Source organism: Lepidochelys olivacea, assembly GCF_965140295.1.
Source record: "Lepidochelys olivacea isolate rLepOli2 genome assembly, chromosome: 2".
Taxonomy (NCBI): Eukaryota; Metazoa; Chordata; order Testudines; family Cheloniidae; genus Lepidochelys; species Lepidochelys olivacea.
Window position 1 is genome coordinate 144441501 of NC_140412.1, and position 21984 is coordinate 144463484.

The window sequence follows — 21984 nt, forward strand, 5'->3', positions numbered from 1 at the left end:
TCCATGGTGATCCATGGTAAAAAGAGAATCAGATATGCAGCCATAAATTTAGAAGAGGTGCTAACAGGGTATTTAGATCAGGGCTCGGCACAACATGCCGAACTCCATGCAATATATCAAGTTTTAAAACAGTATGCAGCAGAAGAATGCCCCAAAACTGTATACATCTATGCTGACAGCAACTATTGCGTGAATGGAGTGCAATATTGGATGTTTGATTGGCAAAAGAACGGCTGGAAAGCCGCGGATGGTAAAGAAATAGCGTATATAGAGGAATGGAAATGGATTTATGCCTGGGTTACCTCTCATCCCGATCAGTTAAAAATCAAACATGTAAAGGCACATGGGAAAGGCTCAGCAGCTGAAACCATCTGGAATAACCGTGCGGATGCTATAGCCAGAGACTATGAAGGGATAGCAGCAGTAACCCGAAGGCAGGAACAGAAGGTATTAGGATCAGTCCACGTCCCAGGAAGAATTGAAAGGCAGGAACTAGTGAATATAGCTCACCAATTCATGCACGAAGGAGTGGAGGGGACGCTGGGAAGGTTAAAGCAAGTGGCAGAATGGAGGGGGATGAGAGATGATGTAGAAACATGGGTCAGGAACTGTGTTCAGTGCGCCAGAGATAAAGCCCGACCCCCATACCAGCCTCAATTGCTACATCAAAGAAGGCTGGGTCCCTGGCATAGGATCCAAATAGATTTCATTGACAAATTACCACGAAGTAAAGAAGGATTCCGGTACTTGCTAGTAATCATAGATTCGTTCTCAGGATGGGTGGAAGCTTTCCCTACTAGGGACAATAGCGCTCGTACCGCAGATAAGAAACTATTCTCTGAAGTAGTTTGCAGATATGGGACTCCCGAGATTATTGATTCAGACAACGGAGGATCATTTGTGGGAAACATATTTACCCTAATGCTTAAAGCTTTGGGGGTGTCACACAAACTTCATGTTCCATACAGACCCCAGTCCTCAGGACAAGTGGAACGAATGAACCGCACTATTAAAGAAGCTCTCAGGAAAGTTGTGGACCGCACCGGTAAAGACTGGCCTGAGAAGCTTCCACTAATACTGGCAGCTATCCACAGCAGCAACAGGCTGAGAACTAAAATACAGCCTTACCAAATCCTCTTTGGGCAGGCAATGAGGCTGGTCATTAACCCTGAGCAAACATCAGATACGGAGATAAACAATCCACTGGGAGCTCATGAGCACTGGCAGTGGCTAAAGCAGCTGCAGGAAGATAAAGCCACCTTACAGCATAGGGTGAGCCAAGCCATTGAGCTCATGAATACAAGAATGGAAAACAAAAAACCTGGGGACTCACTATTATGGGAGCCAGGGGATCAGGTAATGTACTTAAGGCTGGGCAAAAGGGATCACACACTAGAGTCGAAGTGGACTGGACCTTACTCCATAGTTGATCGCCTCAGCCCTCTCATTTATCGCATAGACAAGAATGGGAAATTAAAATGGGTTCACGTTTCACAACTCAAGCTGTTCTCATGACTTAATCCTCTCACACTGTAATTGTATTTTCAGACACAACACCCTGATAACAGTTGTGAACCAGGATCTGCAGACGTGGTGCGTTTATTTTTCATTCCTGCAGGCACGAAAGACTGCTGCTTAAAACCGCCAGCTCTGATCCTTATCAAAAGGGCAAAACAATGCCTCCAAGGAGATGGAAACCAGAGCTACAACAGACGCGGCAGCCCCCGTTCTGGATCAAAGCGTTAACCCTACTTACAGTGGTGAAAACACAACACCCAGGCGCTTCCACGCCCATCAATAACAATGGTATCCATGCTCCGGGATACATGGGACAAGGTAAATCAATTCTCACTGCCTTACTAATACATGCACAAGCCAACAACACACCATGGCTTCCACCACAAGAGACAGACATTCACTTAAGATGGGTTGATTTAAAAACTAATCTCACATTAACAACTTTAGGGGAAACACATGTATATATTGGAGAAGGGGAACTGGGGCTACAAGTAAATATCTCAGTCGCCGCAGGAAGGAAAAAACATTGGATGGTGGGGGTACGGACGGCAGGATATGTGGGAGATACCACCATACTTTCAGACTACCCCTCGCTCCCTTATATATGGGAGGGGTTTATAAAATCCGGGGACCTTGTAACTGTAATTGTAGTCTACTGCCCAAGTCACACACATGCAATGACATTCCCAGATGGGTGTGAATGGACTTGGGAAAAAGAATATGGGTTTATAAGAAACACCCCGGTACAAATGGCAAAACCAGCATTATTTAAAACCCAGACTACCCCGGTAAAAGCCTTGGTGAGCCCCCTGCTGGTAAAAGTAAGAATTGACATGGATTGGACACGACTAAATGTATCAAAAGTAGAGCCCAAGTGTATGCCTTTTTCTCTCCCCATACTATTAGCCTGGATAAAGACACAAACTGTCCCCTCCAGACACCCCTCACCCCAGAACTAAAAGAAACATTATGGATACCATGCTAGGCGGGTTCGGAGCAGGAGCAGGACTTGCCAACTCAGTAGATTTGGAAACTATTAAAAACAAATTAAACTCCCTGGCTCAACTACAGGACAACCTGATACAAAAACAAGTACATGCCAATGTAGACTTGGTCCAAATTGGTTTGGGCAACTTAAAAGCGCAGTGGAATCTCTGGCAATGGCTCAATACTACTACATGGCTTATGCACAAGAAAAGTTTAGATATAGGAAACCACACGGCCATAGCCATGGGATGCACTGAAATGCAGATACTTGCCCTTGCCACATTGGAACATGAAATGTTCTGGGTCATATCGGGAAATATTAAGGTTTTGATGCATTTGGTAAAACAAAGAAAGAGATCTTTATTTGACACTTATCAATATGACTGGATGCAGTACGTTTCCAGTAGTGTAAAACCAGACTTGTTAATAGGGGAAATTGTTGTCAAAATTGCACACCAACAGTCCCTGGAGGCAAAGGTATTGAAGGTTAACCCACTCCCCATATTACACATGGGATCCTTTTGGCTACCCTGGACCTTGAGCCAGTGGGCTGGGGAGGGAGGGAAGCTATTGGACACTAGAGGTTGTACCGAATGGACTCCTCAAAAGTGGGTGTGCCTCACCTTGCCTGTTGCCCCAGAACCTTGTAGTAAAGATACATCACTAGGATCATGTATGTGGCATGAATTGGAATCACAAACTCAAATTGCCTCACAGTACTTTCTCTTGAATAGGCTACATAGAAAGTGACACTGACGATTATAAATCTTAGTTTCAAAAGGGGGATTATGTTGGATCATATTAAAGAAGTTCTGTATTAAAATCACAAATGAGTTTGATTCCCCAGAGTTTCAATTCCAGGGTATTACTAATTAAGAGGTCTCTTGGTTTTTGGTACTGTTTCTCTCCCTCTATGTGTGAAACTTGCAAGCTGCTAATTGTGTTAGTACATTCTAAGACAGAGTCTGTTCTCAAAGCAATTCACAGAGAGAGAGACTCAAAGCAATACTCTAACAACAGAAACAGCACCCAGAGACTCCCCGCCCTTTTGTTGTATTAACAATTGTGATTAAAATAGAGATAGAGGATGTATGTGGATGGATGCTTGGTGTGGATAATAACTGAATGATCAGGGAGGTGCCAGCCTAAGAATCCAGTGTCCATCGGCTGAAGAAGGCGTCAAGTGGAAATAACCAGACGACCCCCCCCGGAGGGCAGACTGGAATCCACCCAACAGCCTCAAGGATGGGAGAACCAAAGAACAAGATAACATCTTGGAGCTGTCAGGAATGTGCTATCTGCTGATTGATTCAGCAACAGCATGATGAAGCAATTCCCATAGACTGGCATAGGAAGAAATTCCTATAAAAATGGACTCTAAAAAGTGAGAACTTTGGGGTCTGATTCTGCAAACCAACTTCCAGGAGCATCAGATGAGCATCTGACAAGGCCCTGCTCCCTCCTCATGTCCAGGCCACCTGGCCAGTGGCTTGGCATGAGCAACTCTAAGGCTGGTAACTATGATAACAACCTTGCAGAACCGGTGTGTGTGTGTTTGTATGAATGAATGTGTGAATAAATATGAGATTGAATGGAATGTTATAGCTATAACTAACTGCTTACTATGATTCTTTCTATATTCACAATAAATGTGGTATTTTGCCTTTTTCCCTTTAATAAGATCCTGCTGGTTTTTATTTTATTGGTACAACAGTCTTCGTGAATACATGGAGCAGGGAGCAGGTAGCCATTTGCTCAAAGGGTTTATCCATCAGGGCTCTGAGAACTAGGTGGACATCCTAGGGTGGAGCAGGTGGTTTTACGTCTGGATATAATGTTTGGATGCCATTCAGGAACTTTTTGGTTACTGGATGGGCAAAGACTGTAGTGTTGTCGATCTTATGGTGAAATGTGGTGACTGACGCAAGGTGGACGTTGAGGGAACTCGTGGAGAGACCTGATGTTTTAAGGTCTAGCAGGTAATACAGTATCAGTGGGAGTGGGGCGGAAACTGGGGAGGTCTGTTTGGCCGTCCACCATGATGTGAACCTCTTCCATTTATGTAGGTAAGTAGTGTGCGTGGTGTGCGTCCTGCTGTGTAGTAGGACTGTCCACACTTGTTCAGAACATGCTAATTCCTCATTAGAGAACCATTGATTAGCCAGGTCCTCAGGTGGAGTCACTGTATGTTGGGGTGAAATAGCTGGCCCCTGGGTTGTGATAGGAGGTTGCTGAGGGGGGGGAAGGGGAATCGGTGGCTTGACCTACATCCGCATAAGGAAGGGATACCATGGTTGTCTGGGCCACATTGGGGCTATTAGAATGATGTTGGATCTGTTTGTTCTTATCTTCTGTATTACTCTGTTAATATTACAGAGGTATTAGTGGAAACACATACATGAGAGTGTCGGTCCATGGGAACATGAAGGAGACTCCTCGAGAGCGTTTCCCCCGGCTGGCTCTGGGGCAGAATGTCGGGCATTTTTTGTTTATAGCCGTGGCAAATAGATCTAGTTAGGGATAACCCTAGGTCTGGAAAATGGTGGATAGAATGGTGTCGTTGAGTTCCCACTCGTGCTGTATGGGGAAAGATCGACTGAGCTCATCTGCAGTGGTGTTCTGAGAACCGGGCAGGTATGAGGCATAGATATGGATATTGTGCTGAAGGCACCAATTCCATAGTTTTACTGCCTCTGTGCAGAGGGAGTGGGACCAGGCTCCCCCCGTCTGTTCACACAGAACATGCATGCAATGTTGTCTGTCATGATCCGAATTTTGCAGTTTTGGATAATGGGAAGGAAATGGAAACTGGCACTGCGTACAGCTCAGAACTCTAGTAGATTTATATGAAGCTTAGTTTCCATAGAGGACCAGAGGCCCTGAGTGGTGAGGTGACCCATGTGCATTCCCTATCCTGTGAGGGATGCATCTGCAGCAATGGTCAGTGAAGGGGGTTCTTGTCAGAAGGGAATCCCGGCACAGATGTTGATAGGACAGGTCCACCAGAGGAGTGAGTCCTTGACTTTCGGAGGCATAGTTAGCAGTTTGTTTACTCTGTGGATATTTGGTTTGTATACCATGGCTAGTTACCCCTGAAGGCATCCCATGTACATGCTGGCATCTGGGACCACGAATGTGGAAGCGGCGATGTGCCCTAACAGCTGCAGGGAATCTTGGACTGTAACCCACAGGCTGGCACGTATCTGGGTAATTAGGGTACCCGTTGTGTGGAATCTGCCCTGGGGAAGAGAGGCAAGACCCGTGGTGGAGTCGAGGTGTGCCCCGATGAAGTCTATTTGTTGGGTAGGTCGTAAGGTAGATTTGTTTCTGTTTATTTGCAGACCCAAGGTGTGGAAGCAGTGCACAGTTGCAGAAGTCGCTCGGATCGCCTCCAAGTGAGTGGGGGACTTGAAGAGACAATTGTCCAGGTAAGGAAAAATGAGGACCCCTTTCTTTCTGAGATGTGCTATTACGACTGCTAGCACTTTTTAGAAGACACGTAGGGCAGTGGAAAGGCCAAAGCAGGACCCTGTATTGGTAGTGTTCCATTCCCACAGCAAATCTGAGAAAACGTCAATGGGCAGGGTGGATAGTGATATGGAAATATGCGTCTTGGAGGTCAAGGGTTGAAAACCAATCTCCCTGCTCCACCGTTGGAATTATTGTTGGTAGAGTAACCATCCAGAATTTCTGTTTCTTGACAAACTTGTTTAGATGTCGAAGGTCCAGGATAGGGCACCATCCATTTTTCTTTTCTGTCAAGAAGTAATGTGAGTAAAACCCTTTCCCTCTGTTGAGCTGATACCCGCTCTATAGCTCCTAGTTGTATGAGGTGGTATACCTCTTGACGGAGCAACTGTTCGTGAGAGGGGTCCCTTAAGAGGGACAGGGTGGGAGAGTGGGGGGGAAAGTATGGAGAGGAAGGTGATGGCATAACCCGATCTGATAATTTCCAGGACCCATCTGTCCATAGTGATAGCTTCCCAATTGGCAAGGAATGGGCGCAGACGGTGTCCAAAGAAATGGATGGTTGAAATCGATGCTGAAGACTTCAAATTTGTTTGTTTGAGGCAGGAGGGTGAGTCACCATTGTTTGTGGAGGGTGACGTCATTGGGTTCTGGGTCTATGGTGTTGTTGCTGCATAACGTATTGTCTGAAATGTTGATTTTGAGCAAAAGCATGGCTGATATCTGTACTGCCTCTTTTTGTGTGGCAGGTGGCTGAATGCCTAAAGATCTGAGTGTAGCTCACGATTCTTTCATGGAAGGAGGACCTCATTGGTTGTAGAGGCGAAGAGCTTGTCCCCATCGAAGAGAAGATCTTCAACAGTGCTCTGTATCTCCTTGGGAAAGGAGGAAGTAGTAAACCATGAGGCACGCCGTATGATGATGGCTGTGGCCGTGGATCTGGCGACTGCATCTGCACCATCGAGGGCGGCCTGAAGAGCTGTGCGGGAGATCAATTGGCCCTCGGACACCACCGCTTTGAATGGTTGTCATTTGACTTCCAACACATCAATAAATTGCATTACTTTAGCATAATTTTTGTGGTCATATTTTGCTAAGAGCGCCATGTAATTCGCTACTCAAAATTGCAAAGTGGAAGATGAATACACTTTGCACCCAAAAGAATCCAGTCTCTTGTTCTCCTTGTCAGACGGGGTAAATTGGAAAGCTGGTGCTTATTTTTCTGGTTGGCCATCTCGACCACTAGCGAATTGGGTGAGTAAATAGAAACTCCGAACACTTCGACAAGACAAAATATTTGTAGTCCAGTCTTTTGCTAGTGAGGGTTATTGTGGCCGGGGTCTGCCAGATAATTTTAGCTGGTTCCATGATGGCCCCATTAATTGGTAGGGCTACTCTGGATGACGTGGTAGCTTGTAATATGTCGGTAAGTTCGTGGTGGGTTTCTGGTACCTCCTCCAGGGTAATCTTGAGTTCATTGGCTACCCTTTTAAATAATTCCTGAAAGTGAATGAGATCATCAGTAGTGGAAGGCGGTGGGAGCACTGTTGCCTCCCGTGGTGCTATTGCTGTAGGATGGGGAGCCATGTCCTATGCAGGCGGAGTGGCTATTTCACGTCTTATCTGCATATCCGTGTAAGAGCATCAGGAAGCGTATGACAGCTTTTCTACGGGCGGCATGGTGAACACTCAATTGTGCCGTGGTGTAGTTCCATGGACCCCAGTGTGGCCATTGCCTAGGAAAAGAGGTAGGTGATCCCATGCAGGAGTTGCCATACCAGTGTGGGGAGCCATTAGAATAGGAGGGATGCATCTCCCACTTGTGCGTCTCCCACTATCTGTGGAGCTGCAGATGAGCTGAAAGGGAGTATTTGGTACTTGAAATTATCTGTTCCCAGAACAAATCTGAGAAATCTCCTGTGTGAGTGATGTATCCTTATGCATGGGGGAGGTCGAGGGCTGAGAACCAGTCCCCTTGTTCTAGTGGTGGAATTATTATTGCTAGAGGGACCATCCTAAATTGCTGGGTCTTCATGAATTTGTTGGGTCTTCCTAAGTCAAGAACAGGCCTCCATCTCCTGTTTTTTTTCTAGGTTAGAAAATAATGGGAGTAGAAACCCTTCCCTCTGTTGTGCTGGTACTGGTTCTACTGTGCGTAGACGTATGAGATGGTTTACCTCCTGTCACAGTAGGTGTTTGTGAAAAGGGTCCCTCAAGAGGAATGGGGAGAGAGGGTTGTTTGGAGGGGGATGAGGTAAATTGGATGCAATAGCCAGTCTTGATAATTTCTAATGCCCATTTGTCTGATGTGATTTTTCACCACACTGGGTGGTATGGAATCAGATGGTCTCCGAATGGATGGATGGTATCAGATGGGTCCACAATAGAAAAAGAAGGAGGTGTCTCTGGTCCTCAATCAAATCTTCAAAACTGTTTAGAGGGAGTTGTTGGGATGTCGAGAACTGAGAAGGGAGTGGTCTCCATCTTACGGGTCTCTGCCACAGCCTTTGAAGGTCATATTGCCTCTGAGGTTGCGTGTAGGACAGGGGTGGGCAAACTATGGCCCGCGGACCAGATCCAGCCCCTCGGGGCTTTGGATCCAGCAAGCAGGATTGCCACCCTCATGGCACCATGGGCCCCACTCCGCTCCGGGAAACGATTGGCACCATGTCCCTGCAGACCCTGGGGGAGGGGGGCAGAGGGCTCTGGGCGCTCCTCTTCCCTGTGGGTACCGCCCCCGAAGCTCCCATTGGCCGGGAACGGGGAACTGCAGCCAATGGGAGCTGGGGGTGGGGGGGAAGCACTCGCAGGCAAGAGCGGCACGCTCAGCCGTCTGCCGCTTCCCCCCACACACACCCAGGGGCCGCAGGGACGTGGCCAGGGCCAGCAGGGAGCCTACCCTGGCCCTGGTGTGAGCCACTGCAGGTAAGCTGCGGCAGCGGCACTGGGCCGGAGCCCACACCCCAAACTCCTCCTGCACCTCAAACTCCCTGCCCTGAGCCCCCTGCCTGCACACCAACCCCTGCTGCACCGCACATTCCTCCTGCACTCCAACCCACTGCCCTGAGCCCCCTCCTACACCCCTCCCTGCACCAATGCTCTGAGCCCCCTCCCACACTGTGCACCCCCTCCTCCACCCCAACCCCCTTTCCTGAGCTCCCTCGTACACCCCGCACACCTCCTCTGCCCCAAACCCTTGCCCTGAGCCCCTTCCTGCACACTGCACCTACTCCCACACCCCAACCCCCTCCCCAGCCCTACATTCATGGCCCTGCATGCAATTTCCCCACCCAGATGTGGTCCTCGGGCCAAAAAGTTTGCCCACCCCCGGTGTCGCATGTGGAGCTAGATCTTTGCATCGAGTTCCCGTTTGTTCTTTTGTGTAGGCATGCATATGCCCAAGGATCTCAGCGTCGCCCTGGAGTCCTTCAATGTGTGAAGGGACTCATCCTTTTTGGTTGCAAATAGCTTGGGTCCTTTGAATGGGTGATCCTTGCAGTTGATTGTACCTCTTTTGGAAAACCCAAGAAGTGGAGCCAGGAAGCTGGTCACATTACTATGGCTGTGGCAGTGGACAATGCCCCCGTGTCTGCAGATTCCAATGAAGCTTGTGAAGCTTTGCAAGTTAGGATCTGACCCTCGGATATAAGGAGATATTGGCTAGTGTCATTCAGTTGCACAATGCAAAGAGCAGTTTACATGTCAGAGGCTGTGTATGAACAGCTCAGGAGTGGGGATTCTCACAGCAGAGCAGGGTAAGGCTGGCTCCCAGAGTCATAGATTGGAGTGACCTAGCAGATCACCGGTCCATAAATGACCAAAGGGGAACGTCACAGTGGTGTCAGAGACTGTAGCAATGCTAAGCAGCTTGGTGTTGCATGTTTGAGTGGCTCCGGCAGTACCGAGGCAAGGATGGCAAATTTCCCTTTTTTGCCTTTTTCTGAGCCAGACGCTTAGGTCTTTGGCTCACACCGTACTGGATGGTCCCACTTCCTGAGGTAGACAGTCGGTACCGATGGGGTCTGAAGTGTTGAGGAATGTCTCTTTTTCATGGGTTTCTGAGAAGGGGAGGTCGGACCCCGTTTCTCTGTCACCTTTTTGGAGGAGTGCTCCTTCCTCTGAGAGGGTGATGGGGAACCTCTGTCAGATGCTGCCATCTCAAATCGAGGGCAGTAGAGAAGGAACTGAGGGAGAGTTGGTTGCACACCACTATGTAACCGCCTGAGGCGGTGCAGGACAGGGACAGCACATGTGCGACCCAACCAGGCACTACTAAAAATCTTCAATTACAAGTGCAGGGGCACAGATTCACCTAAAGTGGAGCAACCACAGGGACACTCCCCAAAGAAGACTCCTCTTTATATAGGCATCTGCTCTCTTTCATGCCTGGATGTGAAGAGGAGCACCATGGAAATAGAAAGGGACATGAAAATGTGGCATCCTGGCAGTTTCCACAGGTTTTGTGGATCTAGAGCCAAGAGAATTATTAAAGAATTAGAAAACATACCGTACAGTGACAGACTCAAGGAGCTCAATCTATTTAGCTTAACAAAGAGAAGGTTAAAAGGTAACTTGATTGATTTAACTCTGCACCTGTCCACACAACGAAGCCATTTTTTTTTTTTTTTTTTTTTTACTTAAAAGGCTCTTAAAATCGATTTCTGTACTCCTCCCCATCGAGGGGATTAGTGCTGAAATCGACATCGCTGGGTCGAATTTGGAGTAGTGTGGATGCAATTTGACGGTATTGGCCTCCAGGAGCTATCCCAGAGTGCTCCATTGTGACTGCTCTGGACAGCGCTCTCAACTCGGATGCACTGGCCAGGTACACAGGAAAAGCACTGAGAACTTTTGAATTACATTTCCTGTTTGGCCAGCATGGTGAGCTCATCAGCAGAGGTGACCATGCAGAGCTCATCAGCAGAGGTGACCATGCAGTCCCAGAATCACAAAAGAGCTCCAGCATGGACTGAACAGGAGACACTGGATCTGATCGCTGTATGGGGAGACGAATCCGTGCTATCAGAACTCTGTTCCAAAAAACAAAATGCCAAAATATTTGAAAAAATCTCCAAGGGCATGATGGATAGAGGCTATCACAGAGACCCGCAGCAGTGCTGCGTGAAAATTAAGGAGTTCAAGCAAATCTACTAAAAAACCAAAGAGGCAAATGGCCACTCCGGGTCAGAGCCCCAGACATGCCGCTTCTATGATAAGCTGCACGCAATTCTAGGGGGTGCCCCTACCACTACCCCACCCCTGTACATGAATTCCTGCAAGGGGGAAGTCTCACACAACAGGGATGAGGATTTTGGAGATGAGGAAGATGATGAGGAGATGGAGGATGAAACCATTCTCCCCGATAGCCAGGAACTGTTTATCACCCTGGAGCCAATACCCTCCCAACCCAGGCTCCCAGACCATGAAGCCGGAGAAGGCACCTCTGGTGAGTGTACCTTTTTAAATAGAATACATGGTTTAAAAGCAAGCGTGTTTAATGATTAATCTGCCCTGAAGACTTGGGATGCATTAACAACCAGTACTTCTACTAGAAAAGTCTGTTAATGTGTCTGGGGATGGAGCGGAAATCCTCCAGGGACATCTCCATGAAGCTCTCCTGGAGGTACTCCCAAAGCCTTTGCAAAAGGTTTCTGGGGAGGGCAGCCTTATTCCGTCCTCCATGGTAGGACACTTTACCACGCCAGGCCAGTAGCACGGAGTCTGGAATCATTGCATAACAAAGCATGGCAGCGTTATGGTCCCAGTGTTTGCTGGCATTCAAGCAACATCCGTTCTTTATCTCTCTGCGTTATCCTCAGAAGAGTGATATCATTCATGGTCACCTGGTCGAAATAGAGGAATTTTATTAAGGGGATATCTAGAGGTGGCCATTCCTGCTGGGCTGTTTGCCTGTGGCCGAAAATAAATCATCCCCACTGTTAGCCACATGGTGGGGGGAGGAGTGAAGCGATCATCCCAGAGAATTGGCTGGGGGGTGGTATTAGTTGGGTTTGTGCTGCACGTTAACCTGAAAACCGCAGCCCCTCCTTTTAAATGGCCAACCCATTTTAAATGGCCAACCCAACGGGTGCTTGGTATGGGAAATGAGGGCGCTGCTGTTTGAAACCATTCCCACATGTTATGAAGGTTGAAGAAGCCAAAAGACTGTGGCTTACCATGGCTGCCTGCAAGCTGAATTCTATTGCCCGGCCCTGCGTGTGTGATTTCACACCAAACCAGCAGGCCCTCAATATATCTTCTGGATACCTAACAGGTGGCTTTGAGGGGTTCTAAGAGATTAGCTCTGCAGGTCCTTAGCAGTCCATAAGCACTCATTGGTTAGGGAATCTTAGATGGTTTGGGTGCTATGCTTTAAGGAATCATTAAATCTTTATAAGATTACTACAGTGTTTGGAGACCTCCTGACACTCAAGCTCTCCATTTATGCGGAATTGCAAGCCCCTATCCCACCATTATTGGAGAACATGTTCTGCAGATGTTCCTGCCAGTGATTGAGAACAATCACAGCTTATGACATTGGGATTTCTTAAGGAGACTTTAAATTTAGCAAACATCAGAGTACTGGAAAGTCGTAGGAGTACAAATGCTGAATGAATTTCAATGATCATGTGAACTTTCTCTTTTGAGGTCTCCCTGCTATGACATTTCCAAGACATCAGCTGAGGGTTTCTATATCAAGATCACAGGAATCTTCTGGCTGTTTAGAGTGTAATTTGTAATTTACAAACATTAGATACAGTGAGATCTGCAAGGCTAGGGACATTGAAGTGGTATGCTGTTTGTGTAAGAACTGAGAGATGGTGACCATTGTACTTGTGTCCTACAGAACTAGTTAAGGAATATATTGTGAGAATACACCTGATATATTGGGCTGGCCTGTGGAGTGGCTTGGCAGTGCATGTGTGGGTGGACATGCAGGTGTGGCCTGGTGGTGGGGGGTAGTGAGCGGGCATGTGGGCAGGGGCATCTGGGTTTCAGATGTGCAGGCATGCGGGGGTGGTATGGCAGTTGGCAGACATGCAGGTGTGGCCTGGTGGAAGGTAGGTGGGTGGGAATACTTGGGGTGGGTGGACATGCGTGGGTGGCCTGGCAGGTGGGAGCAGCCTGGCAGCAGGCAGGGAATCATCTGGGGGTGGCCTGGAAGCAGATGGCTGGGGATGATTTAGTTGGGGATTGGTCCTGCTTTGAGCAGGGGGTTGGACTAGATGACCTCCTGAGGTCCCTTCCAACCGTGATATTCTATGATTCTATGAGAGGCAAAATGTGACCTTGTACTGAAAGCACGTGCTATGTAATGTTAACAGCTTGGTTCACCGTGAAAGAATCTACCCACTGTTTTCTAAAATGTGTCTTTTTAAATACTACTCTCCCTTTTTTTCCTCCTGCAGCTGCAAATGTTTCAACACTCCCGCTATCATCTCCGTCCCAGAGGCTAGCGCAGATAAGAAGGCGAAAAAAAAGCAGTCCTGAAATGAAATGTTCTCGGAGCTCATGCAGTCCTCCCACACTGAAGGAGCTCAGCAGAATGCGTGGAGGCAAACAATGGCAGAGTCCAGGAAAGCAGAAAATGAACAAGAGCACAGGAGGGATGAGCAAGAGGAGTGGTGGCGTCAGCATGATGAGAGGAGGCAGGATGAAATGCTGAGGCTACCAGAGGATCAAACTGATATGCTCTGGCGTATGGCTGTATTGCAGAAAAGGCAGCAGGAGCACAGACTGCCTCTGCAGCCCCCGTGTAACCGCCCGACCTCCTCCCCAGGTTCCATAGCCTCCTCACCCAGACGCCCAAGAACACTGGGGGGAGCAGCAGGGGGCATTCCAGGCACCCAGCCACTCCACCCCAGAGGACTGCCCAAGCAACAGAAGGCTGGCATTCAATACGTTTTGAAGTGCAGTGTGGCCTTGTCCTTCCCTCCTTCCCTACCCCTCCCGGGCTACCTTGGCAGTTATCCCCCTGTTTGTGTGATGAATTAATAAAGAATGCATGAATTTGAAACAACAATGAATTTATTGCCTCTGCAAGCGGTGATCGAAGGGAGGAGGTCAGCTGGCTTACAGGGGAGTAGAGTGAACCAAGGAGGCGGGTTTTCATCAAGGAGAAACAAACAGAAATGTCACACCGTCGCCTAGCCAGTCATTAAACTGGTTTTCAAAGCTTCTCTGATGTGCAGCACTCCCTGCTGTGCTCTTCTAACCACCCTGGTGTCTGGCTGTGCGTAATCAGCAGCCAGGCAATTTGCCTCAACCTCCCACCCCACTATAAACGTCTCCCCCTTATTCTCACAGATATTGTGGAGCGCACAGCAAGCAACAATAACAATGGGAATATTGAGGTCTGAGGTCTGAGTCAGTAAACTGTGCCAGCGTGCTTTTAAACGTCCAAATGCACATTCTACCACCATTCTGCACTTGCTCAGCCTATAGTTGAACAGCTCCTGACTACTGCCCAGGGTGCCTGTGTATGGCTTCATGAGCCATGGCATTAAGGGGTAGGCTGGGTCCCCAAGGATAACTATAGGCATTTCAACATCACCAACAGTTATTTTCTGGTCTGGGAAGTCCCTTCCTGCAGCTGCAGACCAGAGTTCCTGAAGATGTGAGCGTCATGTACCTTTCCCGGCAATCCGATGTTGATGTTGGTGAAACGTCCATTGTGATCCACCAGTGCTTGCAGCACCACTGAAAAAGTTCCCCTTGCAGTTTATGAACTAGTTGCCAAGATGGTCTGGTCCCAAGATAGGGATATGCGTTCCGTCTATCGCTCCAACAGAGTTAGGGAACCCCATTGCAGCAAAGCCATCCATTATGACCTGCACATTTCCCAGAATCACTACCTTTGATAGCAGCAGCTCAGTGATTGCGTTGGCTACTTGGATCACAGCAGCCCCCACAGTAGATTTGCGCACTCCAAATTGATTCCCGACTGACCAGTAGCTGTCTGGCGTTGCAAGCTTCCAGAGGGTTATCGCCACTCGCTTGTGAACTGTGTGGGCTGCTCTCATCTCGGTATTCTTGCGCTTCAGGGCAGGGGAAAGCAAGTCACAAAGTTCCATGAAAGTGCCCTTACGCATGCGAAAGTTTTGCAGTCACTGGGAATCATCCCAGACCTGCAACACTATGCGGTCCCACCAGTCTGTACTTGTTTCCTGGGCCCAGAATCAGCATTCCATGGCTTGAGCCTGCCCCATTGCCACCAGGATGTCCAAATTGCCAGGGCCCATACTTTGAGAGAAGTCTGTGTCCATGTCCTCATCATTCTCATCACCGTGCTGCCATCGCCTCCTCGCCTGCTTTTGCAGGTTCTGGTTCTGCACATAGTGCAGGATAATGCACAAGGTGTTTACAATGCTCATAACTGCCATGGTGATCTGAGCGGGCTCCACGCTTGCCGTGGTATGGCGTCTGCAGGAGAGCAGAGTTGCAGCGGAACGGGTGGATGACTATGGTTTGCAGTCCTACTGCACCGTCTGCTGAAAGCAGTGTGGCGCCCGCATGGAAAAAAGGTGCGAAAAGATTGTCTGCCATTGCTTTCATGGAGGGAGGGGTGACTGACAACATGTACCCAAAACCACCCGCGACAATGTTTTTGCCCCATCAGACATTGGGAGCTTAACCCAGAATTCCAATGGGTGGCGGAGACTGCGGGAACTGTGGGATAGCTACCCACAGTGCAATGCTCCGAAAGTCGACGCTAGCCATGGTACTGTGGACGCTCTCCACTGACTTAATGCGGACACACACAATCGACTGTATAAAATCACTTCTATAAAAATCGACTTCTATAAATTCGACCTAATTTCGTAGTGTAGACATACCCTTTTGATAATGGGCTCTTCAGTCTAGCAAAGAAAGGTATAACATGATCAAATGGCTGGAATTTGGAGGTAGACAAATTTAGACTGGAAATAAGGTCAATTTTTAACAGCGATGGTAATTAACCACTGGAAAAATTTATCAAGGTTCATGGTGGATTCTCCATCACAAAAAATTTTTAAATCAAGACTGGATGTTCTTCTAAGAACTATGCTCTAGGAATTATTTTGGGATAGTTCTATAACCTGTGTTATGGTCAGACTGGATTATCACAATGGTCCCTTCTGGGCTTGAAATCTATAAGATCTTTTCTTAAAAACAGCAAAGCAAGATATAAAAACCTTTTTGGGAACTGCTCTTATTTCCAGACACCAGGTAAGAATAAATTCCACAGTACTTCCTTTAGGTATATGCTCTGGAGCTGCTCCTGTGGAGTGGAGAAATGGAAATTAAATTAGTTAAAGCCAGCAATAAATTTCACAATGCATTTGTTCTTTAAAGAAATATCAGAGTTAAACTGAACTTCATATTCTGAATTACTGGCATTTTTATAGCTAGACAATATTCTCTAGTGAAGAACCTACCATAGAACTCAAGCTTACTGAAAAGGTGTGAAATAAAATAATAGGGTTTGTTAAACACACATTACTATATGCTTTACTGCTGAATTTTCAAGGCCTTATTGCCACCTCCAATGTGATGGAAAAATCTCCATGGAGAGAGGCTCTCCAAAGTTTTCCCCTATGCTCTCCATTACAATGGGAGGGTTTGGGAGGTCTATGGATTGTGGAAGCTGCAACTTTGCCACACCCCACTGACCTCTAAGGCTACATCTTTACTGCAATTACCTCAAGTTAACTCCTCTCAAGTTAACCTAGTTACAGTGAGAGCAGCCACACTGCAAAACAACACTAAAGCTGCACAGAATGACTGCTCATCAGCTGCTAATATAGTGTGAAGTCTTACCCTCAACTCAATAAGAAAAGGAGTACTTGTGGCACCTTAGAGACTAACCAATTTATTTGAGCATAAGCTTTCATGAGCTACAGCTCACTACACGGCTGTTACTCTGAAACCTCAACTCAATGGGATTTCTCTTGAGGGGAAGGCAGGATTAGGGAGGAGAAATAGAGCAGACACACAGACCCCCTTCTCAGCCTAGTTCGCTTCCTGAAGCAACATCTGCTGCAAATGTCTCAGGAGGAGGAGCAGAGCTGAGGAGACAATCTCCTCCTTTGGACCTGGCTGGGAATTAGACAGACACATTCCCGAGCCCATTAGTCTAAACATTTGAAATAAAGTTTGGCATTTCCCTCGGAAAAGACCTGTAGCTGCAAGGTCTGGCTGAGCCACTGGCCAGTTGTAGGCAGAACAATCTTGAGGAAACTTTAGAGAGTGGGGCAAACTTCTGCTGCCAGTGACTGATGGGTCTGGTACTGCCCCCAAGATGCAAACAGCGTAAAGCATCAACTGTAACAAATTTGTGGCCCTTGGCACACAGAATGGAAAATTTCTTAACAATAATTTCTGCTAGCAGCATATTCCACAATTCTGGACATCTAGGCTGCTCCCTGCAGCTCAAGGAGGCGGATCAGTGTTTTGGCACCATATGCTCTGGCCACACCTCCTCTGCTCCCACTATTCCCCAGCTATAAAATTTATATAACACCAACAACAGATATGCCAGAGATAATGAAATAACTATGTACATTAGACCGAAGAAGACAGTCATATGGTAACGATTCTATTTAGTATCTGACTCTTAAGTCATGAGCCATCCAGGGTGGGTAGAACTGTGGAAGATGCTGCAAGCAGAATGAACATTATCAGTAAGAAATCTTCTGTTCTACAGCACAGCGTCTCCCACAATTCTGAATGTCTGGGAAGTAGTGACCAGTGAAGAGATGTAGGGAGGATTATGAAACAAAAGTCTGGTAGAAAAGAAGTATCCCCCTTTTTGTGAGCTCTCTCAAAAGTCTATTTCTGGGCCACTGCCTGCAGCATCTACCTGCCAAAGGAAGTCTCTGCAGAAGATAAAAGGTCCACCTTGTAGTGTTTAATGAAGGTGTTATAATTGTAGACCAAGTGACACTCTGTACATCAAAGTAGCACCCTGGAACCCCCATATTCACCACTGTGATTTGATTATATGTTTTATACAAAGTATGCCTTGCGAGGTACCATTTTGTAAGTTTTGATCTGATCTGTTGGATAGTATGTACTATCACTGTATGTGAAGTTATGAAGTATTACTATTTGTGTTACTGAAATATGTTGAGAGGTTGGAAACACCCACAACGAGCCTTTCAGTTACAACAAAGGAGTAGTCATCGATAGCCAGACAGTTGTTATTGGCTCAACACACAATCCACTATCCCAGAGGCTTCTAGAGAAGGCATATGCACAATACTGTTTGATCAATGGGAACTGCCTGACCTCCACATAACTGCAAGGATCTTTCTAGTAGCTGGAAGAAGGGATAAAAAGAGAGATGGTGACATAATCACTGGGTCTCTCCCCCGCCCCACAATCTCAATAGCTGGAAGAAGGTCTGAAAGACAAAGAATTTGAACTAGGGAAGTTTGGTCCCAGGTTGGAAGGTATTCCCAGCCTTCGTGTTGAGGAACTATAGCCTGTTTGTACCATCTGTCCAGGTGAGAAAAGGTGTTTGATTCAACTCTTGCTTAGACTAAAAGTTTAGGATTTAGAATGCATGTTTACTTTTTATTTTCTTAAGGTAACTCTCTCTGACCTTTATGCCTACCACTTATAATCATTTAATTTTTTTTGTAGTTAATAAACTTACTTTAATGTTTTATGCTTACCAGTGAGTTTGTCTAAAGTGCTTGGGAAACCTGAGCTCAGGTTACAAAGGCTGGTGCACATCCACTTTCCTTTGACAAAATGGCAAACTAGGTAATAAACTTACACTGGCCAGACTTCTGACCAGTGCAAGACGGTACAGTTCGGGGGTGCAAGACTGGGGAGAATTGGCTGAAGCCTCCCTATTGATAGTTCATGAGTGGCTGGGAAATCATTCATGAAACTCAGTTGGGTGCGTCCCTGAATGTGTGAGTGCAGTGCCTATCAGAGGCTTGGAGCTTGACATCAGCATCACAGTGTGAGAGGCCACCCAGGTTGGTTGGTTGGGAGGGCTCAGTGGTCCCACAGTCCAGGTTGCTCACCGGGAACCCCGTCAGAGCTACTCCTCAAATTTCTGAAGTGGACACATTTGGTCATTCTGCCATGAGGTTGCTAAGGAACTCATGAAGTGAGCCTTGATCCCTTCCGGGACAGGAATCTCTGAAGATCTGTAGGCTTCCAGAATACATATTCTAATCCACCTAGCAATGGAGAACTTGAAAGCTCTGAATCCCTGGCATTTCAGGTGGAAGGACACAAATAGGGAGCCCAATATTCTTGTGGAGTCTGTTCACTTGAGATAGGTTTTCAACACCCCTCTGATCTCTAAGGTGTGCCACACCTGTTCAGTTGGATATTGTGTTTTGGACAGAATAAAAGAACCACAACTTGTTGGAAAGTATGGAAGGAGGAATTTACTTTAGGAAGACAGAATTCCGGTGCCCTTAGCTCCACCTGATCCTCGTGTAACACAAAGTAAAGCTCCTGTATAGATAAGGCTGCCAATTTCAACACTCGCCTGGCAGATGTGACAGCTACTAAGAAACAAGTGTTAATAGATAAATAAAAGGCCAACACTGAAGTCAGAGTCTCAAAATGAGTGGAAGGTGCCATTTTGGGAATAGCTGCCTGACTGATGGTGTGGCTTATTGGACTGCTCAAAGCAATGGAGCTATTTGTGGACTGTGTGCCAGGGAGTCTGAGGATTTTGCAAATAGCCTGCTACCTAAGAGCAGACATTTGATATGCAATGGTACTGGACTGATGGCCTCTGTCCATGCCGTCTTGGAACAAGTCCAGAATGGTTGAAATCTGTGTTCCCTGTAAGCTACGTGGTTGGGCAGCCACCCAGGAGAGATTCAAGTGCCACCCAGTTGATTAGCAGAGTGCGCTTATCCAGCAGTGTGTGTTCAGGTGTCCCTCCCCCGCGCTGCTTTGCAGCCTCATTGCTGTATTGCAGCTGCTCCCAGAACCCTCCTGCTGGCTGTACAGAGCAAGGGGGGGACGACGCTGACGTCAGGGTGTCCCTCTCCCCTGCCCCTGTCCCCCATCTCCACAGAGCAGGGGAGAAGGGACAGCCTGGGTAAGGATGACTCAGAGCTGCTGCAGTCTGAAGGGTGAGTGATTGAGTGCCTTTCTTAAAACAGACAGCGCCCGGTTTCTGAGACTTCCCCAGCAGCCAGCTCAGACAGTCTTTGTCTCTCTCACTCATACTCTCTCTCCCCTCCTCCCCCATGCCCATGTACCCCATCTCTGCAGAGCGGGGGATGGGAGACAACAGGGCTCAGGACAGAGCAGGAGGTGCCTTTCACTGAGTGCCTTAAAGAGACAGCACATGACATTTCTCAGAAACTTCCCCAGCAGCCAGCACGCTCACTGTCTCCAAGTTGCGCGCACAGTCTCTTTCACACTCATCTCCAAAAACATACTTGTATTATTATTGTTGTTACTTCTTGGTACTTCTTGCAATACAGATATATTCTCTGTAATTTTATTCTTTCAAAGTGTGTTATTTTAGTGTTTTGACTGGTCTATGAATTTCATTATTTTCATTTCTCTTACACTTAAATTTAATTCTTTGAGTAGTGAGTTCTAAAATGCCTAGCCTGTCCCGACTGAAGTAATTATCCCTATGGTAACTTTTTAAAAATATATATTATATCTAGGTTTGTTTCTACTGGTGGCGCACATACTTCTGTGCGCATAAAATTTATTCCGCACATGGATGGAGAAAATTAGAGGGAACGCTGGTTGGAATTCCTGGAATTTCCATTGAGCTTTTGGCAATAGTCATTGAATCTGGACAAGATACTTTTAATGTTGATACTCTCCTAGCTGTAATCAACATCTTAATGACTCCTGAGGACAGACCAAGATCTTCTAGTGCTTCCCTCGCAATAACCAGACTGTTTGTTGTAGCCGTTTTGGGTCCAGATAAGGAAGAGGACTTTGCGAGAGGATGCCTGGTATCCATGGAAACTGGAGTAGAAGACTCCAGTGTCAGCCCCGTTAGGTCTAAGAATCAAGGTCTTCTCAGCCAATGAGGAGTTATCAGTATCACCTGTTGTCTGTTCTCATTTTATTTTTCAGTAGTGAAAAGGGTGGAAACTTGTAAGGTATGCCCTGCAGCCACCTGTGCGATAAGGCATCTGTCCCCATAGATCTGGAGTCTACCTCCCTTATGAGGAATTTTGGCCTATTTACATTTGTACAATTCATGGACAGGTCAGTCAAAGAGAGGTGAAACATCTGAATGATGAGATTGAGGAGACTGAAAACCTCCTGATTCTGACCCCACTATGGCTTGTTGACCCTGGGCCTGCTGAGCCAGTCTACCTTTTGGTTCAGGTCTCCTTTGATGTGGTTTGCTCCGAGGAAAAGGAAGAACTGTTCCGCCCACCTCATTATTTTCACTGTAGTGCCGAACTTGTTGGTCCCCCTGGTTATTTAAATATACTATCATAGTCATATTGCCTGAATGAACTAGGACATGGTTGCCCTTTAGGATGGGCTGGAACTTTTGCAGAGCTAGCTTAACCATTCTCAACTCTCCAAGGTTTATGTTGTGAGCCTTTTCCTTTTAGCTCCAGCAGCCCTGAGCTATCTGGGTCTCCAAATGAGCTCCCCAGCCCTCCAGGCTGGTATCAGTTGCCAGGACTAAAGGAACTGGAAGGCAGATGGATATATCTTTGCAGACAATGTTGTGGGCTGGCCACCAATGTAAAGAGTTGAATACCTGTTTTGGAGCCCGTATTTGATCTTTCATGTGTTCTAGGAAGAGGTGCTAAACCTTTAGCCAACCTTGGTGCCAACCTTGAAGACTTCTGATGTGTGATTGTGCTGGTGGAGTGATCCCTATGCACAAACACTACGCGACCTAGAAGTTGGAGACATAATGCTATGGTAGGTCTCCTACAGCTCCAGGGCAAGAAAATAAATTTCTGGGTGGAACCAGAGAATTTTTCTTGGTACTAATGATGAAGCTGTACTTCTGGAGGAAAATCAACATCTGAGACGTGGCCCTGTATGCTGCTG

General features: G+C 47.1%; 1 protein-coding gene across 5 annotated transcripts in view; it reads right to left on the reverse strand.

Annotated features, from left to right (window-relative positions):
* MTRR (5-methyltetrahydrofolate-homocysteine methyltransferase reductase) overlaps positions 1-21984 on the reverse strand; it is a 124639-nt gene that overhangs the window by 53743 nt on the left and 48912 nt on the right. For all 5 annotated transcript variants that reach the window (XM_084619399.1, XM_084619396.1, XM_084619395.1 and 2 more), the window contains one exon: positions 16149-16234. In XM_084619399.1, coding sequence (XP_084475525.1) covers positions 16149-16234 — 86 coding nt within the window. The remainder of the gene's footprint in view (positions 1-16148; positions 16235-21984) is intronic.